We start from the raw sequence: 25,441 nt of genomic DNA on the forward strand, positions 1-25,441 counted from the left end.
TTTTGTTTCATTGATTTTCTCTATCACATTGCTGTTTTCAATTTCATCAGTTCCTGCTTTGATCTTTATTATCTCCTTCCTTCTGTTTGCTTCAGGTTTATTTTGCTCTTTTCCTAATTTCCTGAGGTGAGACCTCAGAATGTTGATTGGAGGGCTTTCATCTCTTCTAATGTAAGCGTTTAATACTATAAATTTCACTGTTAGCACAGCTTTAGCTGCATACCACATATTCTGTTATGTTTATTCTCATTTTTGGTCAATCCTATGTATTTTTTATTTCCTTCTAGACTTCCTCTTTGACCCATGGATTTTTTTTTTAAGTGTGTTGTTTAATTTCCACATGGTTAGAGATTTTCTTGCTGTTGTTTTATTTCTGCTTTATGGTTTGATTCCACTGCAGTCAGAGAACACATTTTATATGATTTTAATTATTTTAAATTTGTTGGGATTTGTTTTATAACCCAGGATTTGGTCTAAGACAAGCCATATCTTATGGTGAATGTTGCATGGGGGATGGAAAAACATGTGTTCTGCTGTTGGTGGTTGGCGTGTTTGATACATATCAATTTGGTCCTCTTGGGTGACTGTGTTGTTTAGGTCTTCAAAATCCTTGCTAATTCTCTATCTAGTTGGTCTATCTACTGCTGAGAGGGGATGTTGAAGTTGCCAATTATCATTGTGGACTTAGCTATTTCTTCTTTCAGCTCTTTCAGTTTTTGCTTTAGGCATTTTGTGGTTCTGCTATTTGATATGTACACATTTAGGATCTTTGTCTTCCTGGTGGATTGACCCTTTTATCATTATTTAATGTCCCTCTTTATCTCTAGTAAGTTTCTTTGCTCTGAAGTCTATTTTATCATGTATTAGTATGCCCACTCTTGAATTTTTTGGTAATGTTTGCACGGTATATCTTTTTCCATCCTTCTATTTCAATCTTCCTATGTCACTGTGTTTGAAATGAGTTCCTTGTAAAGAGCATATATTTAGGTCATTTTTTTTTTAATCCACTCTGTCAGCTTCTGTCATCTGATGTATTTAAACCACTTACATTTAAGATAAATAGTATGTCAGCAATTAAGTCTGCCATTTTATTATTTGCTTTCTGTCTGTTTTCTGCGGTTCTCATCCCTCTGTTTCTTTATGTTACTTGAACATATTTTAGGATTCTATCTTTATTATTCTATACTGTTTTTGAATGTACTTTTCATAATCCTTTAATAATTGCTTTGAGCATTGCAATACACACATGTGACACCACAGCCCACTGGTAAAAATGTTCTATCACTTGAAGTAAAGTGTGGAAATCTCATTTCTATTTAGGTCACTTACCCTCCTCATTTTTACATATCATAATGCTCTTCTTGAGTATCAGATGGTTTTATAATTTTTTGTTTCAATCATCAAATATTACTTTTTAAACTCATGAAGAAAAGAACAGTCTACTTATGCACCCATATTTCTGCTCTTTCAATTCTTCCTTCTTCTTTCCTAATGCATCACGATATTTCCTTTTATTTCAAGAATTTCTTTTAGCCATTCTTTTAAAGTAGGCCTGATAGTGAAACTAAAAATTCTTTTCGTTTCCCTTCATCTGAGAATGTCTTTATATCCCCTTCATTCCTAAAGGATAGTTTTGCTGAATATAGAATTTGTGGGTGACATTTCTTTTCTTGCAGTATTTGAAAAATGGGCTGCTTCTTTCTGCCCTCCACGGATTCAGATGAAATATGCACTGTCATTCAAATTTGTGTTTCCCTGTAGGTAATGCATTGTTTCTCTCTGGTTGCTTTTAACATATTTCTCTTTGCCTTTGTCTTTCATCATTTTCTTCTCACTACCTTTCAGAGTCCTCCTTTGTCTGTCTCTTATATTATTTCCAGAATTGATAGTTGTGCTTATTAGCAGGGAAGAGCAGAGAGAAATTGATCTAATCCATCCTGTCTGGACCAGAAGTCTCAAATTTTTAAATACTATGAGTTTGCAATATCTACCGTAACTCCATAACTATTGTTACCTGTGAGGTGTGTCCCATCAGCTAAAAGGCTAGCATCTTAGCACATGTATCACTAAATGGACGCATTCTGTAGAGTAGGACATAGGACAAGCAGGCGTTGGTGGAAGGGGATCAGGAGTGTTTGTGGTCAAAAGGCATCAAAGTGGTTCAGTTCACCTGCCAGCTCCTTCCTAAACAGGGGAACAGTCATTCAAGGGCAGGTATCAAGCCTCCTCCAGCATGTATGTTGGGCCAGCCTGTGAGCCACATGTTTGCTGGCCCCTCTCAGGGTGACAATCAGAACATGAAATCTGGAAACATGCAAGTGCATGCAGAACACACATTTTAGGCCAATTTTTGAACTAATATGCAGACGTTAAGGTAAAGATATGAATTTAACCATTTCTTGGTAATATCAAAAGAAAGTAAAATAGCAAAGAGTTTTACTTGAAAACAAGAAGAAAATATTCCTACCTGTTCTGAGGGCATTTCACCAAATAGTGTCTCACTGTGAAAGGAAAAAAAAAAAAGAAGATGGTAAATAAATGCTACTTTAGATATATATTCTCCAGGAATTCCTAGGAAATGTAGGTGGCCAGGTATTGCCCAAACGTTGGCACAAACCACCTCTCAGGGCTATTATACTTCTCTTTGGATGAGTACAGCAGAGTCATGGCAAGGACACCACAGTGACTTGATATTGTCCCATACCTGGATCAAGCCAGGCATGAAGCCATACACCTCAGGCTTTGGTTACATAACCCCCCAAATTCATTTTTTTTTGCCAAGCCAGGTTGAAATGGGTTCTAACCTAGAGTTATAGAGTCACCCAACTTCTGAGCTCTGCCTTAGCCATGAGAAAGCCTTCCTGGGGGCAACTTTTCTCCACTTAGGCGCTCCTGTCTATAAAATGGGTTTTAATTCTCTGATCAAAGCTCTTCCAGGACTAAGAGGAGGTCCTGGGAAAAAAACAGCCTTTTTTTTTTTTTTTTGTAATGACATCCTCCATAGTAGGTCTCCTTCAGAAAAACCGTGTTCTAGCTACAGAGGAAAAATAAGAATACCTAGGCAGTTATCCTAAAAAGTGTCCACTCTAAGCTCATCGTTGAGTTCACCTCAAATAGAAGTAAAGCTGAAACAGCCACAGGGCCCTAGAGTTGTGTAGTAGAGTGTTACATCAATGGCCCCAGTGAATCACACATTAATATATCTATCCACATCCTTGTGTAACTCCCTCCCACACAGACTCTGAGCTTGGCCACATGATGTGCTTTGGCCAGTGAAATATTAGCCAATGAGTCACAAGCAGAAGCATAAAAGGCCCTGTGCTCTGAGGTTTGTGAGCTCTCTCTCTCTCTCTCTCTCTCTCGCTCTCGCGCTCTCTCTCTCTCTCTCTCTCTCTCTCATTGCAGGGAACTCTTCTGCTATCACATGAAGAAGCCTGGCTAGCCTACTGGAAGATGAGACCACATGAAACAGACACAAGTCATCCCAGCTGAGGCGCCGAAGGAGCCAGGCCCCAGCTGACCCACTAGCAGGCTGCAGCTGCATGAGTGATCCAGCTGAGGCCAGAAGAACCGCTCAGCTGAGCCCAGGTCAACTTGCTGACCTGCAGAATTGTGAGCAAATAAAACAGTTGTTGTTTCAAGCTCCTACACTTGAAGTGATCTGTGATGCAAGTGACCAATGCAGGCTCCAAACCAGCATGACAGAATCAGCTTTAGAGGGGTTTTTTTGGTTTGTCTTGTCCAACCCCCTAATAGTATCTGAACTCTTTCTGCATTCCATTTACTTAATACCTACTATATGCTGGATCATTTATAGATGCAATAATAATAAAACCATAGTTCATACTTCCTGAACACTTCATATGTTCCTGGCACTATTCTAAGCTTATTATATAGATCAGTGGTCTTTAGTCTGGGGTTTGCGTACCCCTGGGCACCCTTAGGAAGAATAGTTTTAAGGACATCTGTTTCTGGATCCTCACCTTCCATGGTATTCTTTACTTAGAATTCATTCCCCTGGAACTTGCCTGAGGTCTGGCTGTATTCCTTTCCCTCCCTCCCTGTTACATCACCCTTTCTACTTCATAAAATCAAGGCATACCTCTTAACCATCCTGACTTGTACTACAGAGACCTGTCCTAGGGGTAAAAGCCAGTGGGCACATCAATGGCCCCAATGAATCAATAAATGATTTAAAATATTGGTGTCAGTGTTGAGAAAGCAATGACTGGGCAAATAAACTTTTCACTAGAGGAAAGCGTTCCAATATTTTGCTTTCAACAAGGATTGATATATGACCGAATCCAGTCCTCAGCTGGTAGAGCATTAAAATCATTTTCAATGATAGATCATTGTGACTTTTGACATAAAACTCAGAAGCAATTTAAAGTACTGAGTGGTATAAGGAAACTTCATCCATTCCTGCCTCTTTTTATATTGAACGAGGTATTTCAGAGCTAACATCTCTTAAAAATATAGGAATAGAAGTGATGCTGAATTCTATTACAAATTCATACAAGAATATAGGAAGTAAAAATGAAAATCCATTTCAATAAATATACATTTCCATTAAAATTTTACTTCTTATGATTATTTATCTAAACTTGTATTTATGTGGTTTTGATTAATTTTATATTCATTTCTAAATCTTTACTAATTGTGCAGTATTTACTGATAACTCAATCCAGGAAAAAAATTTAGCACCTAGAGACTTGTGGAATAAGGAAATTTTTAAAATCTTAATTTAAATTTTTATACACATACTATTTTACAGAGAAATATAATCAGTGATCAACAAAGAACTTTCAAAACAAAAATGTATGAAAATAGGATAAAATTTTGTGGGGGAAGTGGACTGAAGATAAAAATTCAAAGAGAAGGGACAATATATAAAATTTCTAACGGCTAACATTTGTTTTGGAGTCTTTTTAAATCAACAGATGTAGTTAAATTCATGATACTTAGATGTAAAGGAAAGATTTAACCATTTCTTTTTTTTTTTTTTTTTTTTTTGCGGTACACAGGCCTCTCACTGTCGTGGCCTCTCCCGTTGCAGAGCACAGGCTCCGGACGCGCAGGCTCAGCGGCCACCGCTCACGGGCCCAGCCGCTCTGCGGCATGTGGGATCCTCCCGGACCGGGGCACGAACCCGTGTCCCCTGCACTGGCAGGCGGACTCTCAACCACTGCGCCACCAGGGAAGCCCCAACCATTTCTTTTTAAGATGTCAATATTTGCCTTGGAAATTACATCCTTTACAACAATTTATATTTATGATGAAAAAGTTTAGATGTCAAAAATAAAAAACGTTCAATGATGCAAAAATTTTTAAATGATTTTAGGGGCTATGCAAACAAAAATGTTTGAAGACCACAACTTTGTACTCTAATTCAATCTTCACAATAACTTTGTCATCATACCTATTTTACAGTGGAGGACACTGAGGCACAGAGAGGTTAACGGCCTTGCCCAAGGTCACACAGCTAATATTATGGGCTGAGCTGTACCCCCTCCCAAATTTATATGTTGAAGCCCTAAAGGCCAATACCTCAAAATAGGACTGCATTTGGAGATAGGGCCTTTAAAGGAGTGAGTAAGTTAAAATGAGGTCATTAGGGTGGGCTGGTGTCCTTATAAGAAGAGATTAGGGATACATGCACAGAGGGAAAACCATGTGAAGACACACGGAGACAATGGCCACCTACAAGCTTTGCTATGGCAGCCCGAGCAAAGTAACACACCTGTGAAGGGACAAAACTGGGCAGCCTGACTGCAGAGCCCTCTTGTAACTACTCCACACCATTCTCAGAGGAACTGGGTGGCTGGTATTAGGGCTCCTACAGATGAAAAAAGTAGTGTCCAGGCTAAACAGCTGGTCTCCTATCCCAGGGCTGGAGCAGGGCAGAGCCGGGACTGGGCCCTAGAGAACCCCATGCTCTGACCTGTTTGGGAAAGTCCGGTCCAGGGGCAGTAAGGCGGGTAGCCTGCAGATCAGGAAGCCAGGGAGCAGGAGAGCAGCTGGGGGGCTCCTTAGTAATTGGCCATGGGGGCGGGGGACTAACTCAGAAGGGCCAGGAGCCTGGCGAGGAGAGTCGGTGCCAGGCACAGGCCGTGCACCTCGGCCAGCACTTGCCAACTGAAGCTTATGAGGTCTCAGCCTAGTGAATGCAGGGCTGATGTCCCTTTAATGAAGAGAGACAGCCCAGGGGCCAAAAGTGATCCTGGGCACCAAGGGGAAGAATTATGGGCATCTGAGAAATAGACCTTGCCTGGAATCTCCCTTAAATATGCATAGCATAATCACTGCTGATTACATAACTGTGTCACCTGTCTTAGCTAGGGGTTCCCAGAAGCAGAGCCTGTAAGACAGGGATTCAAGTGCAGAGTCTATGTGGGAGGTGATCCTAAGAAACCCACTGGAGAGTGGGGAAGTGAGACCAGGAAGAGAAGAAGAGCAATGAAGGGTAATTCTGGAGCCAGTCTCCACCACAGGCCACAGCCTGGCACCCAGGGCACTTGACCCAAAGGCTCCCGGCTCCACGCAAGGCAACCAACCTGCAGAGAGATGAAAACTCGGGACACGGTGTTCTTTAAGTGGTGACTTGTGGTCTTCAGGACTTTGAGGACTCTAAAAGAAAGGGCTGTTTTTCTCACCTCTTCTGATAGGAAGACATCTGTGAGCACGAGGTCCTGAGCCACCATTCCTCTGCCTTGTAGCCTAGGGCCACGCTGCACCCAGAGGCCACCGCATGGCCAAACGTCCCAGATGACATGTCCAGGCCGGAGGCCATCGATGCCACCTGGGACTGTCCCTGTCACCACTACCTACCCCACTATGGTTAATCTGGGGTGGAGGCAGCCATGCCCCCCATCCTATCACGCTCTGTAGCAGTGTTAGGGTCTCTGAGGTACGGCTGACCTTCCCCCTCATTGCCCCCCAACTTGCCTGCACCTTCTTCAGAACCCCAGGCCTTGCAGAGACTCTGAGATAGGTCCTGTGGATATTCCTGCTCCATTCACAGAGCATTCTGCACGCACGGTGAGCACAGTGGCATCCCCTGCACAGGGCCCGGTGCATTTGCACGGTGCTCTCCCAGCATCCTCCCGCCCCAGCACAGGCAGGTGCCCTGCAGCCTGGAAAAGCACCATCTGCGTCTCTCTGGAGGGAGGGTCAGGACTGGGATGCCCTCTTCCTACCCCAGCCATTTCCTCTGCGCAGCAGGGTGCTCCCGCCACGCCAAGCTCAAGGGCCAGCCCCTCCAGGAAGCAGCCCTGCCTTGACTACGTTTCCAGGCCGGCACAGTTACAAGGACAGGTAAAGCCGTCTCCCTCAGTCACCAGGTGGAAAGCGGAGGGGGAGAACCAAGTTTTCTACCTCCTGTTGTCTTGGTACAAAGAGCATTTTAGGGCCACAGCCGTTCAGTGAAAGCACCAGTGCATAAAGTTCTCTATCTAGAGTCATGCTGTCCTGTATGGTAGTCGTGAGCTAGGGTGGCTATCAAGTACGGGAAATGTAACTGGTCCAGAATATGATGTGCTGGAACTGTGAAATCTTAGGGGCTCAGGATGTGTATTTGGGGCCTGAGAAGACCTGCTGGATTTCAGCCTTCACATGAAAAAAGGAATTTAAAATATCTCTTTCAGAATCTTTATGATGATGCTTGTTGAAATGGTATTTCAGATATATTGGGTTTAATAAAATGGATTAAAATTAATGTCACCTGTTATCTTTTTACTTTTTAAATGTGACTACTAAAAGAAAAAAAATTGTCCAACTACATGCACAGCCCACCTTGCATTTCTACTCGGGACAGTGCACAGGGGGGTTGTATCTGCCCTAGTCGTCGGGAGGGCTGAGCCACCGTCACCATGACTACAATGGAGGGATGCCACCCGGAGAGGTGGAGCACACACAGAAGAAGGTGGCCCCTGGAGCTGCCCAGGCCCAGGACTGGCAGAGTAACTTTTATCCCCATTTCACAGTGAGGACACCTGGGGCTCAGGGCATTTATTTGGGGCCTGAGAAGACCTGCTTTACAAGTAAAGGAGCTTGAATCCAGGCCCTAGGTCCAGCGCTCTATTCATGAAACTACTGGGGAGGCTTCCGAGAACCCACTCGGGGAGACGGGCTCCCTTCTGATGGGGCAGTGGGCCCAGGAGAGCTCACCGAGCCTTCCCACACGCTCTGATGACCAAGCCTGTGTCTCAGAAGTGTTTGGAGGGGAGAGCTAATGCTGGGGTGTCCCAGTGTCCAAGCGTCTCTGATGCCCGGCTGGTGAGCCCTTCATCCTCCCCAAGGTCCCAGGGACACCTTGTCCACAGCCACCCCATTCCGTACCTGGCAGCCTCCTCCCTCCACTAAGCGGGGCTGTGAGTGGGAGGCAGCGCCCCAGCTCTCTCTTTCTTGTACTTCTGGGAGAAAAGATCACAGGCCCTTCGATCCCATCACCACGGGTAAGCAAGCAGAGAGCCAGTATGTGGCAGGCAGATGTAGGTGCCTAGCAAGCCGTGGGGAGCCTGGCTTTGGAGCCAGGGTTTTAGCACCTCGAGTGCAAGCTAAACGCAGTCATGACAAACGTGAGAGCCGAGACAAAGGGGCTAGACCCCTCTCCCTCTGGTTGCGTGTGCCTTCAAAGCCGTCCTTTTAAAAGCTCAAACATGGAAGGCTGAGGGATTGTTGGGGCCACACCAAAGCAGCAGGTATGGACTCATTCCGGAAGAAGCAAAGGCCTTTGAAACCAGTGTGCTTGAAAATCCACTAGAGTAACGCCACCAGGATTGGTGCATTCCAGGGTGACTCAGAGCTGCAGAGGCCCTGGGATGAAGTTCCGGGCACCCCGGCACTCACAAAGATTAGGGATGGAGACCCACAGCTCAGAGGAAAGTAGAAAGTAAGTCACACGTGGTGCAATTAACTCCAGCTCTATGAACAATGAGCGCCCTAGGAGGACAGGGTGAGGGCAGGGCAGCAGGAAGGTGAGAGAGAAGGGGACTGGCCCTCAGGTCCCCTGGCTTCCAGGATGGGGTGTGTGTATCTCAGGGGCCCAGCGGGAGATCACGTCAGGAGCAGACAGCTACTCTGACACCCTCCTTTCAGACAGATCTTGCCGAGCAGGCGGGAGAGCGGGTGCCAGGCTGTCCTCTGCTTCCCACGCGTGTGTGAGGAGCCTGCAAACCTGCGTGCTCTGTGGCTCCCACGCAGGCAGGAGGATGCAGAAGGACCAACAAACACACACTTGCATAGGAAACCCAGAAACTGTCTATATAACAAGGGGGTCTGGGCCTGATTTGATTTTTGTGCATCCAGGGAGCACAGTTTATCTGTGAGTTTCATTTCAAGATAGTAATGGGATCATTTCAAAATATTCATTGTAAAGAGAAGCGCTGAGTAGGCTAGAGTGAAATAGAACTGGTTCTAAGGCCTTGCTACTCAGAGTGAGGCCTCCCATCATCAGGGTGGCACTGCCTGCACTTCTCATTAGAAATGCAGACTGTCGGGCCTGCCCTTACGCTCTGAATCAGAATCTGCATTGGAGCAGGTTCTCAGGTGAGCAGTCTGTTCCTGAAGGTTTGGGCAGTGCTGTTCTAAGCCTCTCAGGTCCAGGTGAGGGCTAACGCCAGGCCTAACGTGCACAGTCCTGCCACGGATACAGGATGCCAGCCTGTGGGCAGCGGTTGTACCAGACGGACGCCAAGCCCCCGAGGAGCTGCGGGAGCCGTGAACTGCTGTCTGGGGAGGACCTAAGCAACAACCACATTGAAGGCTGAAGGAAAATTCCTCGGCAGCGTCAGCCCCCAGATGGCTGAGGTTTTCTTGAACAGAAACACGGAGGCTGAGGATCGGGCTGGGCTTGGGCTCTGCCACTCCCTTGTTTCAGGACTTGATCAAGCTCCCCAGCTGTGTCCTCTGTCAAATGGGAGCAATATGGGCTGTCACGCGGGCTGGTGGTGAGGACTCATGAGAACGTGGAGGGGCCAGCAAGGGGTCTGGCCCACAGCAGGTGCTCAGGCAAAGCTCTTGACAGCTCATAGGGCTTCAGACGCTGTGCACAGGCACACACGAGGCCATCTGGAGCCCACTCCCGGGGGCACGAGGGCAGCTAAGATCTGGGTTCTCAGTGGCTCTGTGGGAAGCCTGGAGCTTATGTCCCAGTCTGCCTTGTTGGCTTTGGAGGAGAAGGACTTCTCCTGAACTGCCTACGTTACTTTGTTTTCCTGCTCCTCCCCACGGCCTAAGAGGGCCTGCACTCCAGGCAGATTTCTCTATCATGCCCCTGAGCCCAGGCAGAGGTGCCTTTTGAGCAAAACAGGCTTGGAGACTGCCAGTGTGGCATGAAAACTCCAACAGCTGGGAACAAAGCAGCTGGGAAACAAAGCCATTTGCCCACCATTTGTTGAGCAGCTGTCACGAGCCGAATTCCAAGGAGAATGGGTCAGATGCATGGTCCCTGTCTTACACACCATCCTCCTGGAGGGAGGCAAATACATCTGCACGTGTGCAACATGTGCCACGAGCTCATCAAAGCCATCAAGTCTTTGGAACAGGAGAAAAGCTCGGGCACCATGGATGAGGTATGCGCAGGCGTGGAGGGAGGCTCTCAGAGTGCAGCACAGACACGCAGAGCACGGTGCGCAGGGCACGGGCTGTGGAAGAAGGACCTGGCTAGAGCTCTGGCTCTGCCTCCAGTGCTGCATGGCTCTGCGCACCCGTCCAGCTCCCCATCCCTTCTCTCCACCCTGCTCGGGCCCTGGAGGCTGACCTCTGTGCACGTCCTCTGGCTTCCAGTCTGGGTGATAGGACCAAAGGAAAGCAGCCGTGGGACACCTGAGGGCAGGGGGCAGGGAGGGGCTGAGGAAGGTAGGCTCCTGGCTCCCTCCCTGCTGCGGCCTGGTTTGGCATTGCCTGAGTCCCTCTTCTAAGGCTCTTATTGGTGACAATTCTTCCACAGCTGCAGCTCTCAAAAGTTCCAGAAACCTCTTCTCCCCTTGTCCCCTAAGCTCCCCCGGGTGCTGGTGCCTGAATGCCTTTCTCTCCCTCCCTCCCAGATTCCTTTAGCCCTGACTGCACCTCTGGGGAGAGTCCCCTCTGGCAACTCTGCTCAGTTTCCCTGTTTAATTGTCCCCCTAAGCCATGACCACCAAATGTAATACTTCCAGCTTTATGACCTTGGGCTAATAGTAATAATTATTATATATAACTATAACCATAGTCATCGTAAATGCAGGACACTTACAAGGAGCTGGAATGGGTAAAGGGTTTTATTTGTGGGGTTTTTTTTTTTTTTTCAACTTAATCCTCACAACAGTCCTGTGAGACTGGTATACTGGTATTTTCCCCATTATTTAGAGGGAGAAGGTGAGGCACGGCAGGTAAGTCATCAGCTGGTAGGTGAAGAGTCGCCATTTGAACCAGAGTTATTCTAATTCCAGAGCCCAGCTCTTACCCAGATCATCTCTGGGAGCTGCAGGGTCCCCATCCGTTTCAGAAATTCTGAAGTCGGGGTGCACAGGGAGGGTATTTCAGAGGAAACAGGAGCTGGTGGAAACGCGACCTGGAGGTTTGGTGAGAGGCGGGAACTAGGGAGAGAAAGCAGGCAGCATTCACAGGGAGATAAGAGTCAGAGTCATGAGAACTGTAATCACTAAGGAAGAAAGAGTAAAGCAAGAAGGGGCTAAGGACAGAACCCAGGGGACAGGGACACCAACAAGAAAGGAGACGGAAGGAAGGGAACACTCAGACTGGACAGGAAGAGAAGGGAAGGGGTGCCTTTCCAGTCCCATCTGCCTGCCAGGTGCAGTGTCAGGTACTGCAATTAAATTATGAACACACAACAACATTCAATCTAAGGAAGGTGGTGTCCATCCCATGTCATTGAATAAATGAGGAAACCAAAGTTCAGAGTGGTTAAGGAACGTGTCAAAAACTCAGTCTTGAGCGACAGAGCCAGAATCAAACCCAGGGTCATCTGACTCCACAGCCTCTTCTGGGAGGAAGAGAGAGGTAAGGGCCCTCAGAAACCACCGAAGGAAGGGATTTGAGAAAAGGGGGTACTGAAATGATGTCAACAGCGGCCACAGTTGATTTAGCAGAGTCTAAGGTAGACACATCTCCTCACTCACACTGCTTACCAGTCACAGGTCAATAATCCCCGACTCAGGTGCATCTTTCAACGAAAGTGATACTTTGCCCGACATCTTCCGCCTGTCTGTGGTTTGGCTGTGCTCCCACTCCAGACATGACTCTTATCTGTTCTCTTACCTCTGGATTTCCTCTTGCTAAACACAGACTGCCAGATGATGGTCAGAGTGAAGAGCAGAACGCTGAGAATCCCCACACAGCACACGAGCACAGCGTACACGTAGAGGTCTGGAAGGCAAGGGACACGCAGGTGATTGCCGGGACAGGCCACACCACGGGAGACGCTCCAAATAGAAAAAACTTGACACGTTATCAACACTCAACTCAAAATGAACCACAAGCCTAAATGTAAAAGAGAAACCAGAAAACTTCTGGAAAAAACATAGAAGAAAAATCTTTGAGATCTAGGACTGAGCAGAGAATTTTTAGCCTTGACACCGAAAGCACCATCCATATAAGGAAAACTTGATAAATTAGAAAAATTAGATTTCCTCAAAATTTAAAACTTTGCTCTGTAAATACCCATAGGAAGAATGAGATATCCCGTATATTGGGATAATATCTGTCAGAACAGCCAAAATAAAAACTAGGACAATACCAAATGCTGACAAAGATACAGGTGAGACATTGCTGGTGAGAATGTAGGACGGTGCGGCCACTCTGGAAAAACAGCTTCTTAAAAGATACACCTACGACTATCACGCAACTCACCAACTGCTCTCTGGGGCATTTGTCCAGAGAAATGAAAACTTAAGTTCACACGAAAACCTGTACGTGTATGTTTGTAGCAATTTTATTCATAATAACCAAAAACTGGAAACAGCCCAGATGTCCTTCAGCGTGTGAATGGGTAAACAAACTGTGGTCCATCCACACCATGAAACACTTCTCAGCAACAGAAGGGAATGAACTATTGCACAAAGCATTTATATTGAGTGGAAAAAAAATCCCCCCAAATTACATACTGTATGATTTTATTTATACAACGTTTTTGGAACGACAAAATGATAGAAATGGAGAACAGATTAGTGGTTGCCAGGGGTTAAGGAGGGAACAGATGGGAGAAAAATGAGTCTTGCTATCAGGGACCCTTGCAGTGATGGGAATGTTCTGTATCTCGGCTATATCAATGTCAATATCCTGGTTGCAATGTTATACTACAGTTTTGTAAGATGATACCATTGGGAGAAATTGGATAAAAGGGTACCAACTGGTACAAGGAATCTCTCTGCATTACTTATTAGAAATATATGTTAATCTACAATTATCTCAAAATAAGTTTGTTTTACGTTCCAATGATTCAATCATGTTCATGTGTATCTTAGTTTAGGCTGCTGTAACAAAATACCATAGACTGGGTGACTTAGACGACAAACATTTATATCTCACAGTTCTAGAGACTAGGAAGTCCAAGATCAAGGCACTGGCAGGTGCAGTATCTGGTAAGGACTCTATTCCTGGTTTGGAGACGTCTTCTCTTGGTATCCTCACGTGGAGGAGAACAGAGAGCAAGCAAGCAAGCTCTCAAGGATCCCTTCTTATAAGGACACTAATCCCATTCATGAGGGCTCCACGCTCATTACCTAATCACCTCCCAAAGGCCCTACCTCCTGATACCATCACATTAGGGGTTAGGATTTTAACATATGAATTTTAGGGGACACGAACATTCAGACCATAACAATATACATCCATTTCTTAAACTCCAGGGATCAACTTTGTCACCGATCTGATTGATACGATGCCCAAACTGCTCAGAAAGCAAAAGGGAAGCTAGAATCATTATTTTAATCTTCTATGAAGCAAAAGCCTGCAGATATTTGAACTTAGAAAATGTTTGAACTTAGCAAAAATGTTTCTCTGCTGACAAATTTCTTTAGCCAACAGACATATTCAGTCTGCTCTTAGGTACAAGAAATATAATGATGAACATCCAAAGGTCTTCTCGTCAAGAAATCAGAGGGCTGCATGGTACCTGAACCATAGAAATACGTGTCCAGAACCAGAAACACGCAGAAGAGGGACCCATCCCGGTTGGGGCGGTTGGGAGGGGCTTCCCAGAGGACTGGACCTCTGTGGTGAGTTGTAGTTAAAATAACACAGACAATGCAAAAGTACAGAGAGAGAATAAAGATAGAGAGAGAAAAAAAGTCATCAGCCATCCATCACTTTGAGTTAACTACTGCTGTACTTTATGATGTATACATATAATTTTTAAATTAAGAGCCTACTGTTTTATATCTTTCTTTTTATTTAAATTTCATTTTCTCATTATGCTCTCTTCAGAAAGTGATTTTAATTTTGAAAACTATGATAAAAGTTTCTGGTATTGATACATCATCATGAGAGACTTAATATCTTATCATTGGCTACTCAAAGTGTTCCGAACGTCCCTATAATAAATGATTCCATGATGAGTATTCACAACCTTAAACCTTAATGAGTCTCTCACACTGTGTTCTCAAGATTAAAGTTCCTAGAAGTGGAATTACTGAGTCAGCAAGAATGCACTCGGGACCTAGAGAAGCAGCTGATTAAGTGCTTAAGCTGAAAAAGCAAGCAGTAAGCCTACTGGGGCGGCTGGCTTCCGCGGCGAGCCTGGAGAAGCAGGTAAGGCTATATGGTCAAGGAGAGGGAAGGAGGGGGAATGGGATGGAATCAGACATCTTGGGTTCCCCTGGGAGGCCCGGGGATGTCCCTGCCCCTGGAGTGCCTCCCTTGGTCTCAGGTTCGGCCAGCATATTCACTTAAGCTAGTTAAACTAAGTAGAAAACACAATAGGACAAGGTTGCAGGTGAAGGGAGCACTTGCACTAATATTTAGGGAACAGGGCAGGTGGGTGGGAACGAGAAAGAGTGTCCTACAAAGAGAGCAGGAGCCAGGAGCCAGTCACAGGAGCCGAGGAGGACCCAGTGAGAGTTCTAGAAGCCAAGAGAGTAGAATGCTGTAAGAAAGATTCTCTAACAGCATCACGTGCTACTAGAAAACCCCCACTGGGATTTCCCACTAGGAGGCTACTGGAAAAGTCCTGGAGGAAAGCCCTTTCAGTGTGATGGGAGGGACAAAGCCAGGTTACAGGGGTCGAGGAGCTCCATGGGGTATGAGGAGACTACACAGAAATAGAGAAAACTCTCTCCTGTAACTGAGATCAAAACTGCCTTTCTAAATAGATGCCTGCGTCTCGGATGTGTGGGTCCTGCAACCTAATACAGTAGAGAACTCTGCAAGTGGTCAGTTAGGAGACAGGCTTGGGCCTCCATTTAAACAACATGAAATTCCAAGGGACAGAGCAGAGGTCACAGACTGGGACTCAGGACAGGATACAGGACAGGACAGAACACGGAGAACATAAGGCTAGTCCTGGATTTACACACTGTTGAGCAAACTATTCTGGGAACAGGACTGCAGAGCCATTTCTGGCACCAGCGGCTGGGAAACAATGTGGTCACAGTGCCAGGCAGACAGAACGGGGGCTGGTGGGCGCAGCATCTGCCTCAAAAGGGTTCCAGAGATTCGGGCCCCGGGACCAAAAGGCAACAGCGATTTGGCTTCAGTCTTGGGATGGAGAGAAGAACTATCTTCCTAAAGTTTCTGCACTGCTGGAGCGAAGCGACCTAACCCACAAGCTCCCCTCTTCATCAGAACTCTTTCTTTGGTTGCAGGAACCAAAGTGGGAACAAGGTCGCAGCGAGACTCTCCCACGAGTGTCCCCAGAAGCATGCTGCAGACATCTGTGGCCCACTCTCAGGCAGGAGGCGAGGGGCACCAGGAGGCCCACACGATGGTTTCAGATCACAGCCTCCTCAACGCGCACAGAGGGGGCTCGCCACGGGGAGCCGCAGCTGCAGTCATAAAACATCTGGCCTGTCTGGAAGGTTCAGCTACGCTGCCAAGCACACAGGCCCTCCAGTCTGTGGACACCGGCCAGCAGCCCGCACGTGGGTCCCCACAGGCCTAGGATGGATCATGCCTGCTCTATTGTATTCTTGAAGCCACAAGAACAGTAAAAAGTGTCACCTTGTAGGAGGAGGAAAAACTCAAGAAGAACACCTGAGTTTCCCTGGATTGGGCAGCAGCCACTACCCCAAGGTGCTGACTTTTTCCTCTGTTCCAATCATTCCTTTGCTGCACAAAGGCAATCTCCCTGCTGTATCTACTCAGAATGCTAAAACCACCACCCCTTTCTCTGAAAACAAAGGTTAAACCCTGAGTCATTTGAGCCGGGGTCACAAACTCCCAACACTCCAGGGATACATTTTGCCAGCAGGCTAGAGCCAAGCTCTGCCCCGGGGACACAGGCAGCCACAGTGCAGCTCCAGACATCGTTCTCAGGCTGGAATACTGGCCCAACGTTGCCCTATCTTCCGTCTTTTCCTTTACCTTTTATGTAAACAGCTCTCTAATTATAAATGTGGGCCAGAGGTTTTCAAACTCAGACCCATCCAAACAATGCTTGTCTGGAGGCTGAATCCAAACCTTCAGGTTCAAATTGAACAAAACATCTGCACTTAACCAGATCTGGGCTTAGCTTTTAAAATACCACAGAACACTGAACACTCAAAATAATTCTAAAAGTCTTGTTATATTCTCCAAATTCACTTGCAGTTTCGTCTTCTGCCATTGGACTTCCAAAGACATTGCTTCGTTGGACTCAATTGCAAGCCGCCATGCAGAAAGTTATCTCCCTGCTGCCCCCGGCCCGGGGCCTCCCTGAAGCAGATGGTGGGGCCGGCAGGCTGGAGTGATGTGCACGTGGCAGGGAGGCCAAGACAAGGTGCACAACGTCTGCATGCCAGCTCCCACCCTCCCAGAAAGCCAGGCCACACCAGGCAGAGTGGTCCCCACTCTGCACACCTCTTGCCCGGCAACCCTGAGGCCGGCTGGAGTATTCAGAGCTGCTTTGAAACCCAGTGACCCCAGCATTCCTCAGCACAGGGAAGGAACCCAACTCCCCCCGGACCACTAAATCCAGAAGGTCAATGTCCATCCTCTACATTGCCAGGGCAACGACAAATACCTAGATCACAGTTATGTTGAGAAAACCTCGTACTTCTACTAATTTTTTTATCCAGCCGGTGATAACATCTTGCTCAGGGAGAAATACCTGAGCAATAGCCTTGAAGGATTTTAACTCACTCCAGCGTCTCACCAAGAGAACTGACAATGCTTTTTTTTGTGTGCTGCAGGCAAACAGCCAGGCCGAGCTAAGCCCCAGGAGGATGGATATCCGTCCTCAAGCCCTGCCGCAGCTCTCCCATCCAGGAACAAAAGGGCAAAGGCCTGGGATCAGGCGCTGGGGAATTTCAACTGTACCCCTGACCTCGCCAACGCTGTGGCTGGGTTAAAAAAGCAAAACCCATAGATGCTGCTGCCGCTGCTGCTGCTGAAATCACAGGGAAAGAGCACTTTGGACACAGCTGCTCTGAGGCAGGATACACAGTGAGAATTCCAATTCAGCCTTCCTAAAGGGACCCAATTCTCTGTGTTGAGAAGACTGCATGTTGGCCTACAGATTTTTTGTAGAGTTAGATTGAGAATAACCCTGATATTCTGTAGCTACACAAGAATTTAAAAATATCATTAATTATACAAAGCGTTTTAGAGATGCTGATTGTGCCACAAGGCATGTGTGGACTTTTAAATGCTACAATCCTGCCAAATATATAAAGTCTTGGGTTTTGTACCATAGCATTTTCAAACAGTTCTTGGACCACTTGCACCAGAAACACCTCAAGCCCTGATGAAGTGCAAATTCTTTTATCTCTTCCTAAATATAATAATCAGATTCTTGGTAGGGGGTGGGGCAGGGTGGGGGGGCAGCCCAGAGTCTGGGTTACTAACAACCCCCACATGATACCCTTATGCATCTGATGATAAACAGGGCTCCTGCTGTCACATCTGCCAGTGGCCTACCTTAGGGAGCCCCCAGGACATCTCCAGACTCCCACCTCTTCCCAGTGCCTGGGTCATAGGACAGCCTCAGAAATATGGATACATCAATTGCTTTTTCCACTGCTTCACTTTATGAGAAGGAAAGTCACACATCTCTTTGTTAACAAAGGCATTCACTGAATGAGAGACTAAGGGAGGGAATTGGGGATTATTTTACTTGGAGGCCATCAAGTAAAGAAAAAGCCATCTACAAAATGTGCAGAAGAAAAGGCAGGGAATACAAAGAATCACTGTTAAAGTGCAACCCGAGAAATGCAATATTTATGACTTCAAAACGAAACAATCCTAATGGCCTACCTGAGCGACACCTTATCGTTTGCAAACCATGTTCATAATTATGGTTACATTTTTCTAAGACAGAAAGTTCCTCAATCCACTGCTTTTAACTAGCTACTGGAAGACATAGGTTTGAATCCAAGTGCTCGCCCCCAAGGGCAAGTTCCTACACCTGTTGAATTAACAAAAGGTGATGGTGAAGGCCCAAGGCACACGTCTCCTTAGATCCTTTTGGCTAGGTCCATACATCATCAAAAAATGCAATGCCTTCACAAGATGTAATCCTTCACAGTTTCTTGATCACATCTTAACATTAATCTGTTGTGTTTTGGGTTTTTTTACTGATCAAAGGTTCTCCCTGAGAACTCACAAAATACATTCTTTCATTGCTTATGGTCATAATCCTCAACCACTTTACAATAACAATTTCTGTGAGTTTTCCATACACTAAGGCCATATACTTTCTCAGCCTCGACACTCTTGACTTTTGGGGCCAGATAATTCTTTGTTGGTGCATTGGAGGATGTGTAGCAGCTTCCTTGGCCTCTACCCAATAGATGCCAGTAGCACCAAAATGCTAGTCGTGGCAACCAAAAATGTATCCAGTCATTGGCAAATGTTCTCTAGAGGGATAAACTCACCTCCTGTTGAGAATCACTGCTCTAAGGCGCCAGTCTGAGTGTACTTCAGAATCACTCGTAGGTCTTGTTAAAACCCAGATTGCTGAGTACCACCCCCTGAGATTCTGATTCCATAAGTAAGGGTAGCACTCAACACAGTGCATTTGTAACAGCCTTCCAAGTGGTGCTAATGCTGATGTGATGCTGATGCTGGTGGTCCGGAACCAGTTTTGGAAAACACCTCCCTAAGGTCATGGCTGCATGCTGGCAACCCATGAAGAGCTTTTAACAAGTTACAACTTAATCAGAATCTCTAGAGATGTGGTGCAGGCATTAGCATTTTTAAAGCTCCCCAGTGATGCTAACATGGGTTGAAAATCAATTGCTTAAGATTTACAGATGTTTCCAGAATCCCAAACTCCTTAAGAAACCTGAGATAAAATTAGTCACAGTAGATGTAATTTGCATTTTTATATTACTTGAAGATCCCTCCCTCATTATCACCTCGGAGCAGAAATTCTGGCACAAAACAAACAACCCCAAAGTATGCAGACTGGAGCTTTCATGTCTGCTTTTTCAAAATCTGTGGGCTGATACCACCAGGGATTTCCAACCTACTCCTGAGTAAGTTTAGGGCAAGAAAACCATTTGATATTAGGGGAAAACTAAGAAGTCTATTCCTTTCCTATTATCTAAAAGTGAGGCTGCATCTTATAATAAAGAAATAAGCAATTACCTTCAAAAAATGCCCAGGTCTCTTTCTTTTTCTCAAACGATGAATCTTCAGACGCTTTCAGGGAAATCACTGTAAGACAAAAAAGAAATGGCATAGCATGAAGTGGAGGAGCTCATGGACCTAGCCCACCTCAGTCCAAAATAATATCATATGGTATATATGACACTTACATTTATAAAGTAATTTTCATATTTGCAAAAACCACATTTAATTGTCACAACCCACAAGCCAGGGGAAGGTGCAATGACTTACATATAACAAGTAAGAGACCAGAGAGGGGAATTAAGTTGCTGGTACTCAGTCCAGCAGAAGCATCACTCACCCCATATATTTGCAAAATAAAGAGTTCCCCAGTGGGAATTCCAAGAACCAAAACATTATTTATTTTACCATTTTAGTGGACATCTTTCCAAAATGTAGTGTACTTGCCTGGGTATCCCTAGATAGAGAAGCCTGAGGTCATCTGATGACTCAGGGTCAGTGCTCTGAGCACATTCTCCATGTAAGACAGTCACAGAGCTGCAAGCATCTGATTTTGAGATTATTTTGTCTGCTTTCAGTCAGTGATTGAGCACTGAATTCACTGTGTCTGCTTTCAATTGTCAGGGAAACAGAATTGAGTTACACTATGTCAAACCTTGAACATCATACTAAAGAGTCTGGAAACATGGGAAGGTTCCACATACAGGGCTAACATAATCGTAGGCAAAAATCAAAAAAATTAACCTGACAGAAAAATGTAAAATGTCAGGGAATGAGAGTATTGCCCAATAGAACTTTCTGAGATGATGGAAATGTTCTGTGTCTGCAAGGCACATACAGCTGCCACTGGCCACATGTTTTTATTGCGCATGTGAAACGTGGCTTATTCACATGGGACTAAGAAACTGAATTTGTAACTGTATTTCATTTTAATTAATTTAAATTTAAATAGCTACATTTGGTCAGTGGCTACCACACTGAAGAGCTCCAGAGAAGAGAATCTCTAAGACCCAAATAACAAGACAAAGGTGGCTAGAATAAAAATTGAATCAATATGAGAGGTAAGGAATATGGCAAAGATGGTCTGGAACTTTATTTACTGCCCCTCCCACAAACTTTTATATTATTATTGTCATGGATTCCAATTCTGAATTTTCCATCTTTATTTTTCTCCAGGCCTTGCACTGGGTATTTCCATTGATCTACCACACAGATCACTAATCTTCTCTTCACCTGTGTCTAACCTGCCGTTAAAGCCATCTCTGAAATTTAAGATTTCATTTATGGATTTTTTTCAGTTATAGATCATCCACTTAATTCTTTTTATATATCCTAGCTCTCTGATGAATTTATCCAGCATGTTATCTAATTTTTCAACCATATTTATCACATTATTTTAATGTACATGACTGATATCTTTCACATCTGCATTGCCCATAGGCTTATTTTTATTACCCATTTTTGATTTTGATCTTGTCCTTTGATGTGCCTGATAATTTTTTAATTGAATGCCAGACGTCATATGTGGAAAATCATGTAGATTCGAGATAAAATTTTATTTTCCTCGTAGGAAATTAGAGTAGGGGGATGATCACCTAACCCAATGAGGATATGAACTGTTTAGAAGCTGGGTTTCAGTTTTTATAGGATATGGTTTCTCTCTGGTTTGCCCTTACTTCAGGGATCCCCAGTAGAAAACCTCAAGTATTTATCATAGCGCTTCCAATTTTCATCTCACTGATAGAACTCTGCTCTATCAGAGGCTCTGCTTGCTTCCTAAACAACCTGATTGTCACTTTCTGCATTACTTTTCTCAACAAGCACTGCGAAAAAACAGCTGAATTTCTTAAAGAGTTAAGCGACTCTGACAATTGGTCTCATTCACTGCTCTTCTCTGCACTCTATCTATATAGTCCTTCAGAGAACAATTAAGATAGCTGAAATACATATGCACACAGACAATTGTGTAATTATGTAATACAAATATACTTATGAAATATAAATATATAATTAGGAAAGCTGAAATACAGATTTTTTTTTCAGCATTTCTAATTGTTCTCAGAAGGAGGGCTCTGTTCTGTGGGAAAGAACCCCTCTCCCAGTAGAACCTAAATTCCTCAAAACCAGAAGCTGGTCTTCTACCTCAGTATCACCATCTTGGGACACACTGCCTGGCAGCTGGTAGGTGCCCAGTAAATAAATGAATGATCTATTTCTTCCTGACGGCCCCTCAAAGGAAGAAATCTGGACATCCAGGAATGAACTCTTAGTGGACATTTGGTCTTGCGTGTGATATTAGACATGTCAGACAATTCATCCATCACCTTTCCTGCTTAATTTACCCCACCCACAGCTCCTGTAATCTGCTCACTGCCAGAGCAACCGAGCAGATTCCCCCATCAAGAATTTAAACTAAGAAACAGAGTACATATGGTGGTTGTAGGCCCTGGGGTTGAAAAAGCCTGTGGACTCTGGGGTGGGCAGCCGTGTTTGGAAAACAGGAAAGCAAACGGAGCTGAGGGCAGAACCTGCAGGAGGAATATGGAGGTGGGAGGATTTGACCTTGATGGTACTCTGGGTACCAAGAGGGCTGACATGTTATTTGCTGACCTTGCATTGCATGAGCTCCATATCCTTCAACCATCCCCACCTCTCTTCTGAATTAGCTTGAATGGGTTTTCATCTTCAACCAATTAAGCCTAGGCTGCGATAACCGCAGAGTCCTAATGAAGACAATAGCGAAATGAGAAAGAAGTGGACCTCTGAGGACCGTAGTTTTCAGGAGATCAGGGATGCCCAGCATGGTCGAGAGCCTTACTACTCCAAGTGTGGTCCACGGGCCAGCAGCATCAGTGTCACCTGGAAGCTTGTCAGAAGTGCAGGACTGTAGGGGACCCAACCCAGATCTACTGGATCAGAATGTGCTTTTAAACCCAGGTTCCCTGGATGAATTATATGCACTTTAAAGTGTGAGATGCACTGATGTACACCGGGTTGAGTTGCCGTTTGCTGGTTATGTAACCTTGGGCAAGTCACTTAACTTCCCACTGCCTGAGTTTCCTCATTTGTTATGCAGAGATGATAATAAGTTCAGGGTGAGTGTGAGAACCAGATGGGTTAATATATGTGAAATACTCAGAACAGTGCCTGAGACCTAGTGAGCCATTTTTATCCACAAGGACCTTAGCTCCATAAGACAGGGATTTGGTCTATTTTATTCACTGCTCTAATTCCCACACCTAAATCCTAGCATGGTCCTCTGCTATCAGTCCTTTGCCTGAGAATGTGAATCTCCAGTTGTCCAAATGGTCCATAAGAAAGAGTTCCCTGACCTTGTGGCTAAACGTCTGCAACTCAGTTGGGCTGCTACCCTTCCAGCAAAGGCAAAGGCCACTGCCTTTGGACCACTTTTGATTCATCTTACATTTTTTCATTTCAGAAGCTGTGGGCCCTTGATTTAGTCCAATTACAATTCCCTTTGCCTTATGTGGGATAGAAGGTAACAAGGTCTCCCCAGTGGAGTTATGGAGATGGGTGTTGAAAGAGCCAACAAGCTGGGATTCAAAGCTAAGGGGGCTCTAAGCAAGGAATTCACAGAGGTTCCTCATTTCTCTCCCGTGCAGCTGTTTTATGGGAAAGTGCAGCAACTCTGTTTGGCATACGATGATCAGTGACACCAGCCATAATCTTATCTGTTGCTACAAGAAAAATTTCTACATGAACTCTGCCAGAGCTTTTGAAATTTTCCTGAGGTTCCACGTAGCTCTCTTGTTTCAGCTGCTGATCCCGTGCTGTCTCAAAATGAATGCGATACATTGTCAAGCCGCACGTCTGCGTCCACAGACCATGGCCAATGCCCTGCTCAAGGTGGACTCTGTCTTGAGCCCAGCCTCTCAGCCAGGAGCTAATGTGGGGGTGGGCAGTGGGCACCCCCTGGGGAAGGTCCATTACTCCAGCTGCTGGGAGTGATGCCAGCCCTGCTTCCCGGGGAGCCTTGCCTCTTCCATCCTTCCTGCATCCAGAGGTCCCGTGAGGGAGGGCGGTACTGGGACCACCTCCTCCCACAGGGTGTGGGGCCTGGGAGGAGGGTAGTGCAACTGATCAGAGAAGCAGAAGGAAGCCCAGCTTGGCCTCAGCACCAAACCACTCTTCTCAATACAGCTTTATCAGAAAGTGGGCATTTTGACTTCTGACTCCCATGCACATTCATCAATCGGTCTGGGCCACAGTATAAAAGGAGAGTAAAGGGCGCTCAAAAGCTAAGTCATCAACTGACCTACTGACTGCTCTGTAATTTCCTGGGGACCCCGGCGCCCAGTGTGCAGAGCCTGGCTGACCTTCTTGTGAGGTGGTGGCCCGGATAACTAAGCAGCAGGCCGTCCTGGGTCCCTCCCCAAGAGAGCAGAATCCGATGAAATCTAAGAAGGGGTGGGGTGTGAGAGCCACCACGTCTCGGGCCTCTGGGAAGAACCGGTTGAAAGTGCTGCAGGATCAAACAGTCTGGAAGAACACAGTCCAGAGGCACCGAGACAAAAAGATCCTATCAGCCTCATGTCTGGAGGAAGCAGGTTGGAAAGAAAGAATCTTAGTCAAGTCCCCTTTGCTGGGACCTGAGGGGAAACCATCACTCAGAGAGGTGTGAAAACTGAGACCCTTGATTTCTGACTTGGACAGACCGTCCCACTGACTCCCCCGGGGAGGGCATGTTTCACAGGCTGTGGCAGACCATGTCCCCTGAATTCACGCCAAAGACCCTATGACAATGCCCTCCGGCTGAGGGACCTCCTGTTTCCTTCCTGGTCTCCTGTTCACTGATGATACAGAGCATTTACCTGAGCCTGCGCTGAAGGGCTGACCCCCGTCATCCAGTGAACAGATGGCTCGTGATTTTTAGAGGCCCTGGGAAGGCTCCCCTTCTCCCAGTATTCTTTCCTGCCTGCTCACCTATGCCTCCAGTTCCTTTAACAAAGAATCCTATAATTAAAGGGGCTTACATTGCAACCATGGGTTACACCCAAAGTAGGGTGCACCTTTCTGACACAGAACACCTTCCGGAAGGCAGAGGTTGACGGAGAGGAGTGCAGGGAGGGCCCTGGAACAGACAGAGGAGTGAGGAAGCCGTACGGGGCAGCGGCACGGATGCGGGAAAGACTGGCCCTGAGTTTGAGAGACACACCTTCACCTTCCTATTTCTACTACCGGTCAGGCTAGGCTGAAGCATTCTCCAGATTGTATAACTCCTGATGGTAGAGGGTGTTGCCTCACCGAGCACCTGAAGACCAAGATTTCTAAAACTTTACTGTGGGGGAGAATTACTTAGGCCTCTTGTTAAAATGGGGATTCCCAGGCATGACCCCTGAGCTTCTGGTTCAAGGAATTTGGGGAGGGCCTGAGAACCTGCATGATTAGGGAGCACACAGTCATGGAAATTCTGAGGCTTGAGGTCCCAGGACCCCACGTGGAGAAGCCCTGGCTCACATACCCCTACTACAGACAGCAGTGGGCACCAAGTCCCAAGAGACATGGGAGAGGGGATTCAGGTCTTGAGGGGCCAGATCCTGGGCCTCAATCTCCCATCCAGTCTAGGTTGGGGTCCAGCACTCAGAACTCAACCAATGCTCTTCAATTTAATCCAGGGAAAAGGAGAGTAACAGCAAAACCTAAGGAATAAGCCTATCACATAAGTGTTGTTTACAAAGGACTCCCAAGGGGCCCCTTAATAACATGTCTCAGAGCA

At 45.9% G+C, this 25,441-nt stretch overlaps 1 protein-coding gene across 2 annotated transcripts in view; it reads right to left on the bottom strand.

Annotated features, from left to right (window-relative positions):
• Positions 1 to 25,441, bottom strand: part of VSTM4 (V-set and transmembrane domain containing 4) — an 86,783-nt gene that overhangs the window by 44,404 nt on the left and 16,938 nt on the right. For both annotated transcript variants that reach the window (XM_004286390.3, XM_049697090.1), the window contains exons 3-5: positions 19,723 to 19,791; positions 12,259 to 12,366; positions 2,468 to 2,501 (exon numbers count right to left, since the gene is read on the bottom strand). In XM_004286390.3, coding sequence (XP_004286438.1) covers positions 2,468 to 2,501; positions 12,259 to 12,366; positions 19,723 to 19,791 — 211 coding nt within the window. The remainder of the gene's footprint in view (positions 1 to 2,467; positions 2,502 to 12,258; positions 12,367 to 19,722; positions 19,792 to 25,441) is intronic.

This window comes from Orcinus orca, chromosome 14 (assembly GCF_937001465.1).
Source record: "Orcinus orca chromosome 14, mOrcOrc1.1, whole genome shotgun sequence".
In the NCBI taxonomy this organism is placed as follows: Eukaryota; Metazoa; Chordata; class Mammalia; order Artiodactyla; family Delphinidae; genus Orcinus; species Orcinus orca.